This window comes from Staurois parvus, unplaced genomic scaffold, assembly GCF_062004578.1.
Source record: "Staurois parvus isolate SC_StPar_1 unplaced genomic scaffold, SC_StPar_1.0 ptg002027l, whole genome shotgun sequence".
NCBI classification, from domain to species: Eukaryota; Metazoa; Chordata; class Amphibia; order Anura; family Ranidae; genus Staurois; species Staurois parvus.
The window spans coordinates 51408-70644 of NW_028319823.1; the positions used below are offsets into that span (position 1 = coordinate 51408).

The 19237-nt window shown below is 48.4% G+C and overlaps 1 protein-coding gene across 1 annotated transcript in view; it reads left to right on the plus strand.

Annotated features, from left to right (window-relative positions):
• POLQ (DNA polymerase theta) overlaps positions 1–18766 on the plus strand; it is a gene marked incomplete at its 5' end in the record, with an annotated part of 68418 nt that extends 49652 nt beyond the window's left edge. Inside the window, 5 exons of the mRNA XM_089664766.1 lie at positions 2833–2944; positions 6812–6936; positions 8063–8210; positions 13828–13928; positions 18359–18766. Of these exons, the coding sequence (XP_089520892.1) occupies positions 2833–2944; positions 6812–6936; positions 8063–8210; positions 13828–13928; positions 18359–18472 (600 nt within the window). The remainder of the gene's footprint in view (positions 1–2832; positions 2945–6811; positions 6937–8062; positions 8211–13827; positions 13929–18358) is intronic.
• Positions 18767–19237: the final 471 nt, after the last annotated feature.

Consider the following 19237-nt stretch of genomic DNA (forward strand, 5'->3'; position numbering starts at 1 on the left):
AGGAGGAATGCTGCCTATGACCCCAAGAACACCATCCCAACTGTGAAACATGGTGGTGGAAAAATTCTGCTTTGGGGGTGTTTTTGCTAAGGGGACAGGACAACTGCACCGCATCAAAGGGACGATGGACGGGGCAATGTACCGTCAAATCTTGGGTGAGAACCTTCTTCCCTCAGCCAGGGCATTGAAAATGGGTGGTGGATGGGTGTTCCAGCATGACAATGACCCAAAACACATGGCCAAGGCAACAAAGGAGCGGCTCAAGAAGAAGCACATTAAGGTCCTGGAGTGGCCTAGCCAGTCTCCAGACCTTCATCCGATTGAGGGAGCTGAAAGTTCGAGTTGCCAAACGTCAGCCACCAAACCTTAATGACTTAGAGAGGATCTGACAAGAGGAGTGGGCCAAAATCCCTCCTGAGATGTGTGCGAACCTGGGGGCCAACTCCAGGAAACGTCTGACCTCTGTGATTGCCAACAAGGGATTTGCCACCAAGTACTAAGTCATGTTTTGTGAAGGGGATCAAATCCTTCTTTCCCTCATGAACATGCAGATCCATCATCATTTGTTAGACGCATTTCTGCTGAATTTGTTGTTGTATTCTGTCTCTCAGTGTTACAATACACCGAACATTCAATTTTTAGACCGATCATTTCTTTGTGAGGGGCAAACATTCAACATCAGCATCAGGGATCAAATACGCATTTCCTTCACTGTATGTGTTACTGGTAGAAGCGCCATTAAAGTGCTTTGCATGGACAACATATGAGTTTGCTTTAAGCCAGGTGCGTCAAGCTCATCACAGGCTGCATCAGCATTATGTTTCCCCCAAAGGGCCAATTGTATCTGTAAGACTACATTCACCGGCCACTTTATTAGGTCCACCTTGCTGGTATCGGGTTGGACCCCCTTTTGCCTTCATTCCTCATGGCATAGATTCAACAAGGTGCTGTAAACATTCCTCAGAGATTTTGGTCCATTTTTGACATGAGTTACTGTTGCCTTTCTATCATCTGGAACCATCTGCCCATTCTCCTCTGACATCAACAAGGCATTTTCCTCCACACTACTACCACTCACTGGATATTTTCTCTTTTCCGGACCATTCTCTGTAAACCATGTGTGAAAATCCCAGCAGACCAGCAGTTCTTGAAATACTCAGATCAGCCCGTCTAACACCAACAACCATGTCACCTTCAAAGTCACTTAAATCCCCTTTCTTACCCATTCTGATGCTCGGTTTGAACTTCAGCAAGTTGTCTTCACTACGTCTAAATGCTTCAATGCATTGAGTTGCTGCCATGTGATTGGCTGATTATCAATTTGTGCAATTAAACAGGTGGACCTAATAAAGTAGCTGGTGCGTTTATATAAATATATCTACTCTAGATCATATTAAATTCCATCTGCATCCGATGATCACTGGTTTTAGTAAGTTAAGACTACAGCAGGTCATGCAGGTGTCGAATTCCGAACGATTTTTCTTTTGAAAATCGAAAACATCGTTCATTCTGTAATCCGATGGTGCCACCAATGTTTTTGAAAATTGGTTATTTTTTAATGAATTTTCCAGCATGCCCGATAAACGAAATGGGGGGGAACCACGAAAATCGGCCCGGTGCCATTGACCCACTAACAGAGCAAAAATCGGCCCATTATTCTTAGCTCCGATTTTTCGAACGAAAAATTGTTTGGAAAACGACCCATATTTGGCCGGCCTTAAACTGTGGAGGGCAGGTGCACTAAGCCCACTCACACTCCTGTAGCAGGTGATGCAAGTCTGAACAGGAGGGTCGCACACCGCTGGTATCATCCATGGTTCTGCCATGGTCTGAGGAGTCTCCAGTAACGTTTCTTGTGGATGATACCAGCGGTGTGACATCTCCTTTCCAACTGCATAGATTTGTATTGTTCTCTTAATAATTATAAGCAGATGTCCAGATTACCCCACTCCCCCCTTACATCAGATGTCATGAGCCCCCCCACCATCGAAAGTAAAGTCTCCAACCATGCCTTTATTTAGTGAGGACTAAGAGTCCGGTGATTATCTGCTCCTGTCCTAATTAATCTTGCTAGCTTTGGAATGTGCGCACACTGGAAGAGACTCGCACTGACACACATAAGTTCAGTCTATGAACACTTCTAGTTTATTATAATGAGAAAGTGAGCCTATATATGCAAAATGATGCAAACATCACGTGAGAGCAGCACAAGCATTATATTAGTCTTTGATTGGTCACTTTACACGAAAACATCTCCTTTCAGAATATAGGCGTGATCCTCTTCTACTTCTTATCTCTGAAAAGAAATATTCCTTTGGTCTCAAGTTCACTCGATGGGAGGGGTTGCTGAGCAGACATTTCTTGAGCAAGGATTTCTTAAAGTACCACAAAGCCCAGCAGCCAGAAAATATACACACAACATATATATATATATATATATATATATATATATATATATATATATATATTCATACAAAACATATAGAAATATAAAAAAGTATAAAAGTAGATATGTATAGAAATAATGTATATATTCAACAGGAAACCAAATAGGCATTTTACCATATCCATCACACCCTTACATTATAGCGCACTCTTGTGCTGCTGTTGGGATGAATCTGGGGGCGGAGCTGCAAGAGAGGTGCTAGGGCCACATTAATTGTCCCTGAGGGCCGGATTCAGCCCATGGGCCTTGTGTTTGACCCGCGCTTCAAACTGATCACATTTATGCTAAAAACTTTGATTAGACTTTCAATTCCCTTTAGGTGATTTGTTATGGTATAGAGTCTGAAGTGATAATCTGCTGACAATGTTTCCTTTCCCATCATGTAGATTTGTTATGGAATCATCTATGGAATGGGAGCCAAATCCCTGGGAGAGCAAATGGGGATCGAGGAAAATGACGCCGCCTCATACATTGAATCCTTCAAGGCCAGATACAGAGGTAAGCAGAGGCTGTGCAAATCCTGAGTCTCTCCATGTTTGTCGTCTGAAAATCACGGATCAGAAGCATCTGCGCTGAAAATCACGGATCAGAAGCATCTGCACTGAAAATCACGGATCAGAAGCATCTGCACTGAAAATCACGGATCAGAAGCTTCTGCACTGAAAATCACGGATCAGAAACATCTGCGCTGAAAATCACAGATCAGAAGCATCTGGGCTGAAAATCATGAATCAGAAGCATCTGCGCTGAAAATCACGGATCAGAAGCATCTGCGCTGAAAATCACGGATCAGAAGGATCTGCGCTGAACAGTAAATAAAGTGCAGCGCTATAAATAGATAAAATAGATGATAATAATGTCCATATAAATAGATATTCTTATGGTGACAATCTGTGGATAAAGTGCCCACTGTGGCTGTACTTCAGTGCTTGTGCTTGAAAAGTGGGGTAAGAATACGCACTCACCAGATGCGTAAAGAAATTACGCATATAAATAAGTCATCAGAGGTCCCCTTTAAGGAAGCGGATTAGGGCAGGTAAAGGAATATCCTCCCTCTGGATAGATGGTACGTCAGGCACTTCTGGGTGGTATAGGGATCCAGTCAGCCAGAGGTCCCCTTTAAGGGATGAGTGGGTGTAGCAGCCTGTGTAACAGGAACTCCCTCCTCTGTGTAATGTGGTGGATCACGATTCAAGTGGGCTCTAGAAAATCAATGACTCCACGAGGGAGACATACAGAGAGGTGATCATAGTGTAGTTTATGATGAAGCCTTTCTGCCAGAAATTCAGTAACACAGTGGAGTATTGCAGCAATAAAATTGGACTAACCGCCCATAAGTAAGATGGCTGCCGGACCTTCACGAGGCTTCATGAAACATCTGCACTGAAAATCACAGATCAGAGCATCTACACTGAAAATCACGGATCAGAAACATCTGCGCTGAAAATCCCGGATCAGAAGCATCTGCGCTGAAAATCCCGGATCAGAAGCATCTGCGTTGAAAATCCCGGATCAGAAGCATCTGCGCTGAAAATCCCGGATCAGAAGCATCTGCGCTGAAAATCCCGGATCAGAAGCATCTGCGCTGAAAATCACGGATCAGAAGCATCTGCGCTGAAAATCACGGATCAGACGCATCTGCGCTGAAAATCACGGATCAGAAACATCTGCGCTGAAAATCACGGATCAGAAGCATCTGCGCTGAAGATCACGGATCAGACGCATCTGCGCTGAAGATCACGGATCAGACGCATCTGCGCTGAAGATCACGGATCAGACGCATCTGCGCTGAAGATCACGGATCAGACGCATCTGCGCTGAAAATCACGGATCAGACGCATCTGCGCTGAAAATCACGGATCAGAAACATCTGCGCTGAAAATCACGGATCAGAAACATCTGCGCTGAAAATCACGGATCAGAAGCATCTGCGCTGAAGATCACGGATCAGACGCATCTGCGCTGAAGATCACGGATCAGACGCATCTGCGCTGAAGATCACGGATCAGAAACATCTGCGCTGAAAATCACGGATCAGACGCATCTGCGCTGAAGATCACGGATCAGACGCATCTGCGCTGAAAATCACGGATCAAACGCATCTGCGCTGAAAATCACGGATCAGATGCATCTGCACTGCCTAAAGTGTAGGAATAAGGTGCCTGGACAGACGCTGATCACATACTATATATAAAGTGCAGCGATACAGCTGTGTGCAGGAAATCGGGAACACTCCTAACATGTAACTACAAATATCTGAACTTACCGCCCACTTTAATAGGTCCACCTGTTCAGTTGCTTAGTAACGTAGATTGCTAATCAGCCAATCACATGGCAGCAACTCAGTGAATTTAGACATCTAGACGTGGTGAAGACAACTTACTGAAGTTCAAACCGAGCATCAGAATGGGGAAGAAAGGGGATTTAAGTGACTTTGAACTTGGTACGGTTGTTGGTGCCAGACGGGCTGGTCTGAGTATTTAAAAAAACTGCTGATCTCCTGGGATTTTCACACACACAACCATCTCTAGGGTTTACAGAGAATGGTCCAAAAAAGGAAATATCCAATGAGTGGCAGTTGTGTGGAGGAAAATGCCTTGTTGAGGTCAGAAGAGAATGGGCAGACTGGTTGGAGATGATAGAAAGACAACAAATAAACCCTCATTACAACCAAGGTATGCAGATTTCCGTTTTTGAATGCACAACACGTCCAACCTTGAAGCAGATGGGCTGCAGCAGCAGAAGACCACACCGGGTGCCACTCCTGTCAGCTAAGAACAGGAAACAGAGGCTACAATTCACACAGGATCACCAACATTGGCCAATAGAAGATTGGAAAAATGTTGCCTGGTCTGATGAGTCTGGATCTCAGCTGCGATATTGAGGTGGTAGGGTCAGAATTTGGCGTAAACATGAAAGCACAGATCCATCCTGCCTTGTGTCAGTGGTTCAGGCTGGTGGTGGTGTCATGGTGTGGTGGATCCATCCTGCCTTGTATCAACGGTTCAGGCTAGTGGTGGTGGTGTCATGGTGTGGTGGATCCATCCTGCCTTGTATCAATGGTTCAGGCTGGTGGTGGTGTCATGGTGTGGTGGATCCATCCTGCCTAGTATCAATGGTTCAGGCTGGTGGTGGTGTCATGGTGTGGTGGATCCATCCCGCCTTGTATCAATGGTTCAGGCTGGTGGTGGTGGTGTTATGTTGTGGGGGATCCATCCTGCCTTGTATCAATGGTTCAGGCTGGTGATGTTGGGGTCGTGGTGTGGTGGATCCATCCTGCCTTGTATCAACGGTTCAGGCTGGTGGTGTCATGGTGTGGTGGATCCATCCTGCCTTGTATGAATGGGTCAGGCTGGTGGTGGTGGTGTCATGGTGTGGTGGATCCATCCTGCCTTGTATCAACGGTTCAGGCTGGTGGTGGTGGTGTCATGGTGTGGTGGATCCATCCTGCCTTGTATCAACGGTTCAGGCTGGTGGTGGTGGTGTCATGGTGTGGTGGATCCATCCTGCCTTGTATCAACGGTTCAGGCTGGTGGTGGTGGTGTCATGGTGTGGTGGATCCATCCTGCCTTGTATCAATGGTTCAGGCTGGTGGTGGTGGTGTCATGGTGTGGTGGATCCATCCTGCCTTGTATCAATGGTTCAGGTTGGTGGTGGTGGTGTCCTGGTGTGGGGGATATTTTCTTGGCACACTTTGGGCCCCTTAGTAACAATTGATCATCATTTAAACCCCACGGCCTACCTGAGTATTGTTGGTGACCATGTCCCTCCCTTTATGACTCCAGTGTCCCCATCTTCTGATGGCCCCATGTCACAAAGCTCAGATCATCTCCAACATGACAATGAGGTCCCTGCACTCCAATGGCCTCCACAGTCACCAGATCTCCATCCAATAGAGCACCTTTGGGATGTGGTGGAACGGGAGATTCGGATTATGGATGTGCAGCCGACAAACCTGCAGCAACTGCATGACATCATCATGTCAATATGGAGCCAAATCTCTGAGGAACGTTTCCAACACCTTGTTGGATCCATGCCACGAAGAATGAAGGCAAAAAGGGGGTCCAACCCGGGACTAGCAAGGTGGACCTCATAAAGTGGCCGCTGAGAGTATATAGAAGTGCAGTCAATTAGGAAGCCGGGGGTGGAAGCTGAATGTGTGCAGGAAATTTTCTTCCCCATTAACAAGAATTTTTGCCCAGAATGTCTTCAGTTCTGGAATGTTCTCATTGGCTGCTTTCATATATGACACATGCTAATCTCCGTCTATCATTGCCTGACACCTCCAAGAAGAGGGGTGTCAGCTCCCAGCAGAGGCTTCTCCTTGTATCAGAGTGGTAAATCCTGTAATTGCTCTCCCTGTAGGGATTCAGAGGTTCCTGAAGGAGACGGTGAAGAACTGCACCAGTAGAGGCTTTGTAGAGACCATCCTAGGACGCCGCAGGTACCTGCCCGCCATCAAAGACTCCAATCCCCACGCCAGGGCTCATGTGAGTACAGCCAAGGACCCCCCACTGCCTCTCTGAGGTTATTCCAAGTATTTTGTGATTAACCCCTCCCCCTCCAGAGGATCCCTCCCCTTCCCGATCAGGCCATTTTTTGCGTTACTTTAACTGACAATTGCGCGGTCATGCAACGCTGCACCCAAATGAAATATACGTCCTTTTTCCCCACAGATTGAGCGTTCTTTCGGTGATATTTGATTGCCTGTGCGGTTCTTTATTTTTTGCGCTATAAGCAAAAAAAATACAATTTTGAGAAAAAAACAATATTTTTGACTTTTTGCTATTAAATACGTCCAGTAAAAAAAAATTGTAAAAATCAAATTTCCTCATAAATTTCGGCCAAAATGTATTCTGCTCCGTGTCTTCGCTCAAAAAAAAAAAAAATCCCAATACGAAATGGCGATATAGATACTGGGATTTCGTTTTCTTGATTACATTTTTACTAGTAATGGCGACTTATAGCGGGACTGCGGCGGGCATTCTGACACTGGGGGGGGAACTGACTTGGTGTCACTGACATTCCCAGTGACACCAATACAGTGATCAGCGCTACTAAAAAGCACCGACACTGTACCCATGGCACTGGGAGGGAAGGGGTTAACATCTGGGGGCGATCAAAGGGTTAACTGTGTGCTGTTGGGGGAGGGGTCTGTGTGCTTCACTGTAAGCACACTGCTTTGTATGGCTCTGCTGTGCACAGCCATGCAAAGCAGTGTGCACGAGCTGTGACAGGGAGAACTGTTTTGTTTACAAACCGTTCTCCCCCCACCCCCCTGTCGGAAATGCTCGGCAATCACCAGGCGCCGGTGACTAATCACCGGCCGGGACCTGGTGACTGACAGCCGTGGCCACACATGGCAACGTGGGTAGGGTGCGCTCGTGCCCTTGCTCAGAAATGCAAAATCATATATATACATGATTTTGCGCACCCGTGCCGCCCTGTAGAAGTATTTCTGCTATTGGGCGGATAGGAAGCGGGTAAAAATGTGAGGTTTGTAGAATTGATGGTTGGCCGCTCTGTGGAGCCCTGTGGCCGGATCAGCCGCTCGGTGATGTAAATCGAGATTTACTGTAAATCTGATGTGAAATGTGTGTTCGTTCCTCATGTCAGGCAGAGCGACAAGCGGTGAACACGACGGTCCAGGGATCGGCCGCTGACATTGTGAAAACCGCCACTGTGAACATCCAGAAACGGCTGGAAGCTGCTTTCCCTTCAGTCCCCAAATCGCACGGACACCGCGCCCAACCACGGCCTGCAGGTAGGAGGATCGCCGGGAATCCTGGGAAGGAAGGAGGAGATGGGAACCGCCTGGTCACAGATGTAGGACAGGTTCACAAATAGCTGAGGGGAGAGCAGCCGCCCGCAGCATTTATCGGGTTTTAGACGCGGTTACCATGAATGTGATTTCAAAAGATTGATCATATGAAGAAAGATCTGATGACCCCCCCCACCCCGCCCCACCTCATCCCACCCCCATATGGACATTAAATATAATTATAGCTACCTCCATATGTTCTCCTGATGAAGCGTTCATGTCCATGAAACACGATGTACAACGTGACAAAGGATATGGATTGTTATACTGGAAAGGGTTGACATGAATGTTATATAGGTCATGGGATGAGGTGGAGGTTCTATGGACATTGTTTTTAACATATTTCACCCCCTTCCAGTCCGGACACTTTCACCCCCTTCCAGTCCGGACACTTTCACCCCCTTCCAGTCCGGACACTTTCACCCCCTTCCAGTCCGGACACTTTCACCCCCTTCCAGTCCGGATACTTTCACCCCTTCCAGTCCGGACGCTTTCAAGGTGTTGAATGCGGGGTCCGGGGAGAGCGAATATAGTGAATGCGGGGTCCGGGGAGAGCGGATATAGTGAATGCGGGGTCCGGGGAGAGCGGATATAGTGAATGCGGGGTCCGGGGAGAGCGGATATAGTGAATGCGGGGTCCGGGGAGAGCGGATATAGTGAATGCGGGGTCCGGGGAGAGCGGATATAGTGAATGCGGGGTCCGGGGAGAGCGGATATGGTGAATGCGGGGTCCGGGAAGAGCGGATATAGGGAATGCGGGATCCGGGGAGACCGGATATAGTGAATGCGGGGTCCGGGGAGAGCGGATATAGTGAATGCGGGGTCCGGGAAGAGCGGATATAGGGAATGCGGGATCCGGGGAGACCGGATATAGTGAATGCGGGGTCCGGGGAGACCGGATATAGTGAATGCGGGGTCCGGGGAGACCGGATATAGTGAATGCGGGGTCCGGGGAGACCGGATATAGTGAATGCGGGGTCCGGGGAGACCGGATATAGTGAATGCGGGGTCCGGGAAGAGCGGATATAGGGAATGCGGGATCCGGGGAGACCGGATATAGTGAATGCGGGGTCCGGGGAGAGCGGATATAGTGAATGCGGGGTCCGGGGAGAGCGGATATAGTGAATGCGGGGTCCGGGGAGAGCGGATATAGAGAATGCGGGGTCCGGGGAGAGCGGATATAGAGAATGCGGGGTCTGGGGAGAGCGGATATAGAGAATGCGGGGTCCGGGGAGAGCGGATATAGTGAATGCGGGGTCCGGGGAGAGCGGATATAGTGAATGCGGGGTCCGGGGAGAGCGGATATAGTGAATGCGGGATCCGGGAAGACCGGATATAGTGAATGCGGGGTCCGGGGAGAACGGATATAGTGAATGCGGGGTCCGGGGAGAGCGGATATAGTGAATGCGGGGTCCGGGGAGAGAGGATATAGTGAATGCGGGGTCCGGGGAGAGCGGATATAGTGAATGCGGGGTCCGGGGAGAGAGGATATAGTGAATGCGGGGTCCGGGGAGAGCGGATATAGTGAATGCGGGGTCTGGGGTTTAGTAACACTTCAAATGCACCAATAAAATGACACGGTTTGGCAGACACTTGGCTGTATATCAGCCTTTCCCAATATTTTTACCTTATTTCTTTAAATATTTCTCAGATTTCAGGGAACTAAAGCCAATACATTGGTGGTCAGTGGAAGAATAATCCTCCCCCCTCCCCTCACTCCACCCCGTAGGGCTGGTTCACACCAGAAGTTGGAAGGAATGAAAACAACATAGTTGAGCTTCTTTTTTACTGCCCCTAAACCTCTCTCCTTTTAGTAGGAAAGGCAGTGGCTAAGGTGTACACATGCCACAGCAGGAATTACACCCCTTGGTTGCATTCTGCAGGCCACAAAAGTGATCCATTTATGTGAATAGCGGTCGCAATGCAATTGTCCCACAACTGCACAAAGTGCATGCGGTTGCATCGTGGTAGTCCAGCATTTAGGGGGTTAAAACAGGTGGTGAAGAGGTGATACAATGCGGATCGCTCTTTAGAGAGTCACACTAGCGTAAACAAAGCCTTACAGTGGTAGTCAGAATGCCATCCTTAAAAAAAGCTGAAAATGTCTGTGGCATTGGCTTCTTGTTGTTGGCTGTCCCAAGTGGCATTGGCATCTTGTTGTTGGCTGTCCCAAGTGGCATTGGCGTCTTGTTGTTGGCTGTCCCAAGTGACATTGGAGTCTTGTTGGCTGTCCCAAGTGGCATTGGAGTCTTGTTGGCTGTCCCAAGTGGCATTGGAGACTTGTTGTTGGCTGTCCCAAGTGGCATTGGCGTCTTGTTGTTGGCTGTCCCAAGTGGCATTGGCGTCTTGTTGTTGGCTGTCCCAAGTGGCATTGGCGTCTTGTTGTTGGCTGTGCCAAGTGGCATTGGCGTCTTGTTGGCTGTGCCAAGTGGCATTGGAGACTTGTTGTTGGCTGTGCCAAGTGGCATTGGCGTCTTGTTGCTGGCTGTCCCAAGTGACATTGGCGTCTTTTAGCTGTCTCAAGTGGCATTGGCGTCTTGTTGGCTGTCTCAAGTGGCATTGGCGTCTTGTTGTTGGCTATCCCAAATGGCCTTGGCATCTTGTTGTTGGCTGTCCCAAGTGGCCTTGGCGTCTTGTTGTTGGCTGTCCCAAGTGGCATTGGCATCTTGTTGTTGGCTGTCCCAAATGGCCTTGGCATCTTGTTGTTGGCTGTCCCAAGTGGCCTTGGCATCTTGTTGTTGGCTGTCCCAAATGGCATTGGCGTCTTGTTGTTGGCTGTCCCAAATGGCATTGGCCCTGCAATCTTGCCGGCACCATCATATGCGAGGTCAAGTAGCCACAGCTCAGGGGAAGCCCTGACAACCTCTGAGGAGCCCTGGCTGGGAATAGCTGTGGTAGATTTTCCCTTTGAGTATGATGCCATAAGTGTGGTCACAGTGTCACAACATTTCTAGTGTGGCTGGAGTTCAAGCTGCTGCCATCCAAGAGGCGAGCCGGCCAATGTCCAAAGGCTCAGAATGGTCGTGCGGTGCAAGCGCACAGGACCCAAGCCGCAACACACCGCAGAACCCTGGCACATTGGAGGGAAAGGCATTCATGTAGGTCCCCCTTGAGGTAGTATTTGAATACCCCACAATGTTGGGATTCGGGACCTTCTCGCCTCTCTGATTGCCATGTTTTGGTAATTGTCTCTGTAATTTTGTACCACGTATTCTTTTTTGGCTCTCATACTAAACATGCGTTGAAGTTATGGCTGTTCTCTGCACCTTCGAAAATGATCTAAAAACTGACCTGAATTTTGCCGATAATGGAAAGAGCCATTTGGCAATCCTGACTTCTGAAAAAAAAAAAAAGTTTGGATCCATCATCATTGACGTAATGTCGGTGTCACCGCTGTGTTGTCAGTGCAGAGGTAGCGATGTGTAATCGGCTCCCCCCTAGGAGACGGAGCATTTAATGGGAATGACCTTGAGCCATGACCCTGAAGAGAACGAGCTGCTGGCAGGGGATGGAGCTGCTGCCGGCTCACTTGTCAGACATGGTTCATCCTTCCTGATAACACTGAGGTAGGGGAGGACAGCCTGGAACTCTTCATTATCTGCCTTTATTAGTCCCTGGCTCCCACAGGGGCCAGGCCCGGTGTCTGTACATTGCCAACTGATCATACAGGGCTACCCCACCACATCTGTAGATAAAGAGCAATCAGCGGAGTAATTCCATAAACACTGGTTCGGGATACAGCATGAATTTGACTGACATTCACTACATGGCCAAACTTCTCTTCCTCTTCGAATGTTGGAGGTCAGATGCCTCCAGTGAAGACATCATATAAAGACATTGTAGACAATTGTGCTCTTCCAACCTTGGGGGGTAAAAGTTTGAAGACCCTTTTCTGTGTCTCCTGTGTACAAAGCTAGCTCCATAAAGACATGGATGACCAGATTGAGGTGAAGGATCTCGAGTGTCCTTCACAGAGCCCAGATCGCAGTTCTACTGAACACTGATGGGGTGAAATGGATCAGGCGAGGTCTTCTTATTCAACATCAGTACCTGACCTCACAATACGGAACAAATTCCCACAGACACCCTCCAAAATCTTATAGAAAGCCTTCCAGTAGAGTAGAAGATGGGGCAACTCCATTTTAATGTCCATGGATTTGGAATGGGATGTCCAACAAGGTGTGATGGTCAGGAGTCTACAAACGTTTGGCCCAGGGGCGGACTGACCATTCGAGCAGTCAGGCACTGCCCAAGGGCCTGGGGTCAGTAGGGGGCCCCATGAGTTTCAGTCCGTCCCTGGTTTGGCCATATATTGAATACATGGTGCAGCTGGAAGACATTATCTGGCTGCTGGGTGGCAGTACTGAGCCTCTTCCTGGCATTTGAAGCCTTGTGTGTGCAGGAGTGTAAATCATATTACCCAGGTACATGAAGGGGGACTGTAAAGCCTGGAAGTTTTTTTTGCGGGGGGGGGGGGGGGGGGGGGGGGGCTGAACGATAAAAAAAACTGAGGAGCACGGGAGGAGGTCACTTTACTGACCATGTGATTTTTGTACAGCGATCTCCCCGCCGAGCTATTGTGTTCTGACAGGGTCTTCCTCTTTGGCGAGTGCCCCCATGGAAAGCTGCTTTCTATAGGGGCACTCATGCGTGCTGGCTCCCAAGTCACCATTGACAAAAAGAGCATGGCTTGGCCCCGCCCCCTTGTCACAGCATTTGATTGACAGCAGCATTGCTATCAATCTGACCAGTGAGGAGGGAGACACTTTTGTGCACATTTCTGGATTGGGATCGGATTCAGGCAAGTGTAAGGGGGGCAGCACAGAAGGTTTTTTTTTTTTTTTACCTTACAGTAGTTATAATCCCTCATATATACCCAGTGAAGTGACTGGCCTCAGATGATACACAGGGATGAAATAAATCCTACATAAGTTGTACCTGTTTATCTGCAGTATCTGTCCCCTGCATCCATTCAAAATGCAGAATTTACGCAGGATCTCTCAGCTCTGAAAAATGGGGGGCGGGGAGCTGAAGTTATATCAATGAGGAGAGTTCTGAGAGCTGATTGGAGGGAAGGGACACTCCCCCCTTCACACAGCACTGAGGCTGTCGATTTGCTGGAGGTTCCTCCCCTGTCACCATTTTTCTCTTGGTGTCGGGAAAACTTGTTAGAAGTGATTAATGCTGATAGCAGAGGAAGGAGACAGCAGACAGAAATGACACTTAGTGCTCTGGAGTGAGACAAGTACACACTATAGAGGAGTGTGCTTTGTTCATATTTCATTTCTGAGGTTTACAACCACTTTAATGAATGAAAGGTAAAAAGAACCGCTTTAAGTGCACTTGCAGTTTGGTGAATGTGGCTGATGTGTCCCTTCAGACCCGGCAATGTCCTCTCATAATTCCTCATTACAGAATATTCAGGCGGTGCTGACGTCCCGTAGTGATGGCTCTCCTATAGTACCCGGTACTGACTGTTCACACCAATTTTTCGGTTCTGTCCGCCAGCTCTCCTTGTAGATGATGTTTAATCGTCTCTCGTGTGTATATATATCTACAGAAAGGAGAGGAAATTTCTCGCCTCCATCCCGCGGAGCGTTCTTCATCCTGCAGCTTCACGACGAGCTCCTGTATGAAGTGGCGGAGGATGATGTCATTCAGGTAATTGTCTTCTCTATCTATAAAAATAATTCTCATATCGCGCCTTTTCTGTACTCTACCAGCTGCTTCCTGACATTTCTGTCAGATAACGCACCACTTCACCCAGAAAATTGTTGCAATGACAAATGTTTCGGCGTTCTCGTGTTTATTTCTTTGGTTTGTATCGGTGACACAAAAAAGTGAAGAAAGAAAAAGGCAAATCTGACCCATTCCACGCAAAACCCCAAAAATGGACTGGACAAAATTATTGGCACCTTCTCAAAATTGTAAGAAGTCATTACATTCCCAGTCTGTGATGTTCCCCCGTATGAATGACCAGGAGCTGGCAATATAGAAATCACACCGGCAACCAGGTAAAATGGTGAAAAATGGCCACCACCTTCCTGTTGGGTGTCTCTGTGTGCCACATGGAGCATGGAGGAGAGGAAGAGCAGCAAAGAATTGTCTGAGGATTGAAGAAACAACCATTGTGGAAAAGCATGGACCATCACAAGGTTACAAGTCCATCTCCAGAGATCTTCATGTTCCTGTGTCCACTGTGCGCAACATTGTCAAGACATTTTCAGCCCATGGCGCTGTAGCTAATCTCCCTGGACGTGGAAAAAAGAGAAAAATTGATCAAAGATTGCAACAAAGGATTGTTGGAATGGTGGCTAGAGAACCTCGACCAACTTCCAGACAAATCCAAGCTGGCCTCCAGGCACCGGGTACACCTGTGTCCGCTCAGACTATGCACCGCCATTTGAATGAAAAGGGACACTATGGTAGGAGACCGAGGAGGACCCCACTGCTGACACAGAAATTTGGTAGGAGACCCAGGTGGACCCCACTGCTGACACAGAAATTTGGTAGGAGACCCAGGAGGACCCCACTGCTGACACAGAAATTTGGTAGGAGACCCAGGAGGACCCCACTGCTGACACCGAAATATGGAAGGAGACCCAAGAGGACCCCACTGCTGACACAGAAATATAGTGGGAGACCCAGGAGGACCCCACTGCTGACACAGAAATATGGTAGGAGACCCAGGAGGACCCCACTGCTGACACAGAAATATGGTAGGAGACCCAGGAGGACCCCACCGCTGACATAGAAATATGGGAGGAGGCCCAGGAGGACCCCACTGCTGACACAGAAACATATTGGAAGTCAGATTGGAGTTTGCCAAAACTTACCTGAGGAAGCCAAAATCTGTTTGGGAGAATGTGCTGTGGACAGATGGAACAAAATGGCAGCTTTTTTGTAAAGCCCATCATTCTGCTGTTTTTAGAAAAAGCAATTAGGCCTTTAAGGAAAAGAATCCAGTCCCTCCAGTCACACATGGTGGGGGGGGACACAGTCCCTCCAGTCACACATGGTGGGGGGGACACAGTCCCTCCAGTCACACATGGTGGGGGGGGGGTCACAGTCCCTCCAGTCACACATGGAGGGGGGGTCACTGATGTTTTGGAGTTGCTTTGCTGCTTCAGGCACTGGATGTCTTGGCCGTGTGCATGGAATTATGAAATCTAAAGACTACCAGAGAATTCTGGGGTGCAATGTAGGGCCCGGTGTCAGAAAGTTGGGTCTCAGAGGTCATGGGTCTTCCAGCAGGACAATGACCCAAAGCACACGTCAAAAAGCCCCCAGAAATGATTTCAAAGCGCTGGAGAGGACTGAACTGGCCAGCAATGAGTCCAGATCTCCATCCCATAGAGCTCCTGTGGAGAGATCTCAGACCAGCAGTCTGAGAGACCCGGAGCAGTTGGTGGAAGAAGAGCGATCCAAAATTCCAGCAGAGAGGTGGAAGAAACTCATTGATGGTGACAGGAAGCCATTGATTTCAGTTTTTTTTTCCAAGGGGTGTGCCACCAAATAGTACATGGAGGGTGCCAATAATTTTGTCCAGTCCATTTTTGGGATTCTGTGTGGAATGTGTCAGATTTGGCTTTTTGTTTCTCCACTTTTTTTGTGTCATACCGATACAAACAAACTAAATAAACACGAGAATGCCGAAACATTTGTAATTGCAACAATTTTCTGGGTGAAGTGGTGCGTTATCGGACAGAAATGCGGGGGGCAATATTGACCCTGACTGTATGTGCCATACCAAGGGTATCCCCGTGGAAGTTGGAAATTACTATAGTAGACACTGCTACTACAATGATTGCCACTAGCTTCCAGGTCCCATGGCTGCCCTGCTGCTTAGCGAACACAGGAGGTCACTCGCTCAGCATGGACGTCATGGACGAGAATACTTGACCTTTTCTCAATACATGCTGGAGGTGATTGTTAGCCGTATTGCTGCACTAATCGTCCAATAAATAAATGCAAGGCATTCTCTGATTGGACGGTGTGGATATAGTGACATCATCGGCACACCTATCCACATCATAAAATCATAAATCATTGAGGGAATGCGATGTGTCCCTAATAGGCACCCATGCCGAGCAGCTGACATCCTACATTCACTATGCAGCAGAGCTCAGTATGGGGTCCCGGAAGCTGCTGGCAATCACTGTAGTAGTAGTATGAGTGCCTATTTCAGTGATTTCCGGCTCCCACGGGGACTGACCACGTAATGTGCAGCAAAACTACATTGATCCAAGCTGGAATATTGCCACATCTGCAATTCAGCTCTAAAGCTGGCCATACGCTTTTTTTTTTTTTTTTCAACAGCAGGCTGAACAAATGAGGGCAACAAATTCCTCCATCCACACAAACTATGGAGGAATCCCCCTGCTGGGACATTGTATTCTGATGGCAGCTCCCATAGACCAATAGACTGCAGCCTCTGATTGATAAACGTTTACCAGCATTGTCCCTTAAACAGAAGTCAATCATTCGATCAACTTCTGTCTAGCAGGGCCAGCCACACACTGAACCAAATTCAGGTTCTGGGACACGAGTCCTGTATGGACACAGCCACTGCTCCCAATATGACATCCGTGCACAGACCTGACCGAGTTCACGGAAACACACCTGCACCCGCATGGAAGTCATCAGTGGCTGTGTCTGAGCGGCGCTGCATCAACATTGGGACAGACTGTATGGAGGGGATGCATACAACACCTGTGCATCCCCATGCAAAACATGGCACGGGGCACGCATGTGTGAACAAAGCCATATACCGTATTTTTCACTCCATAAGACGCGCCTAGGTTTTAGAGGAGGAAAACAAGAAAAAAAATATTCTGGACCAATGGACTGCAGACATAATACAGGAGATGACCAGAGACTGCGGACATAGTACAGGAGATGACCAGAGACTGCGGACACGGTACAGGAGATGACCAGAGACTGCGGACACAGTACAGGAGATGACCAGAGACTGCGGACATAGTACAGGAGATGACCAGAGACTGCGGACATAGTACAGGAGATGACCAGAGACTGCGGACACAGTACAGGAGATGACCAGAGACTGCGGACACAATACAGGAGATGATCAGAGACTGCGGACACAGTACAGGGGATGACCAGAGACTGCGGACACAATACAGGAGATGACCAGAGACTGCGGACACAGTACAGGAGATGACCAGAGACTGCGGACACAGTACAGGAGATGACCAGAGACTGCGGACACAATACAGGAGATGATCAGAGACTGCGGACACAGTACAGGGGATGACCAGAGACTGCGGACACAGTACAGGAGATGATCAGAGACTGCGGACATAGTACAGGAGATGACCAGAGACTGCGGACACAATACAGGAGATGATCGGAGACTGCGGACATAGTACAGGAGATGACCAGAGACTGCGGACACAGTACAGGAGATGACCAGAGACTGCGGACACAATACAGGAGATGATCGGAGACTGCGGACACAGTACAGGAGATGACCAGAGACTGCGGACACAATACAGGAGATGATCGGAGACTGCGGACACAGTACAGGAGATGACCGGAGACTGCAGGCATAATACAGGAGATGACCGGAGACTGCGGACATAGTACAGGAGATGACCAGAGACTGCGGACACAGTACAGGAGATGACCAGAGACTGCGGACACAATACAGGAGATGATCGGAGACTGCAGGCATAATACAGGAGATGACCGGAGACTGCGGACATAGTACAGGAGATGACCAGAGACTGCGGACATAATACAGGGGACCATTCACAAAGTGCAGCACTTCCCGCACATGCTCAGTGGGCACCTGGCTGTGAAGCCGCAAGCTGTCATAGCCGGGTGCCCACACTAAAGATGCCGGCCCCGGGAGAGAAGACGTTGAGGACACCGCTGGACCGAGCAGCAGGTTCTGCTGCACAGAAGAGTTGAGCGGGCGGCCCGGTATTCTAACACGGCGGCGGTGAGTATACCGGGCCGGCCGCTCCATATTCGCTCCGTAAGACGCACTGATATTTCCCCCCATTTTTTTGGAGCGTACTTCACAGAGCTGTGGCCCGTCAGATATTGACGTCATTTCTCACCTGCAGGTGGCGCAGATCATTAAGTGTGAGATGGAAAACGCAGTGAAGTTATCGGTCACTCTGAAGGTAAAGGTGAAGTTTGGCCCCAGCTGGGGCGATCTGCAGGACTTCGACCTATAGGAGGCGCTCTCTCCGATCGAACCGACTCCCGCATTCAGTTACCTGCAGACCACTGATTGATGCTGGACCAGGAAGAGGCCACTTATCTGACAGAGATGCCACGTTTTGCACAGGAGATGTTCGTCTCTCGATATTTGTAGATAGTAATGAAATGTATCTTTATGTGGAATAATATAGACTTTTAAACTGTATGAATTGACCATTTTTATGTATATAGCTCGTCCCAGATTGGATGTGATGAATGAATTGTTATATATCTGTCGGAATACATTAAATACCGTATATTTTTCACAATACATGCATCTGTGGTCTTGTGTTCTAGTTCACTCCGCAGAAAAGTGTACCTGTCATTACACTACAGAACACACATGAGGAATGCCTGGTCACATGATCGCGGGGAAATAAAACAGACCTACCGTACATACAGTGAAGGAAATGTGTATTTGCTCCCCTGCTGATGTTGAATGTTCGCCCCTCACACAGAAATGATCGGTCTAACAATGGAATGTTCGCCCCTCACACAGAAATGATCGGTCTAACAATGGAATGTTCGCCCCTCACACAGAAATGATCGGTCTAACAATGGAATGTTCGGTGTAACACTGAGAGACAGAATACAACAACAAATTCAGCAGAAATGCGTCTAACAAATGATGACGGATCTGCATGTTCATGAGGGAAAGAAGGATTTGATCCCCTTCACAAAACATGACTTAGTACTTGGTGGCCAATCCCTTGTTGGCAATCACAGAGGTCAGACGTTTC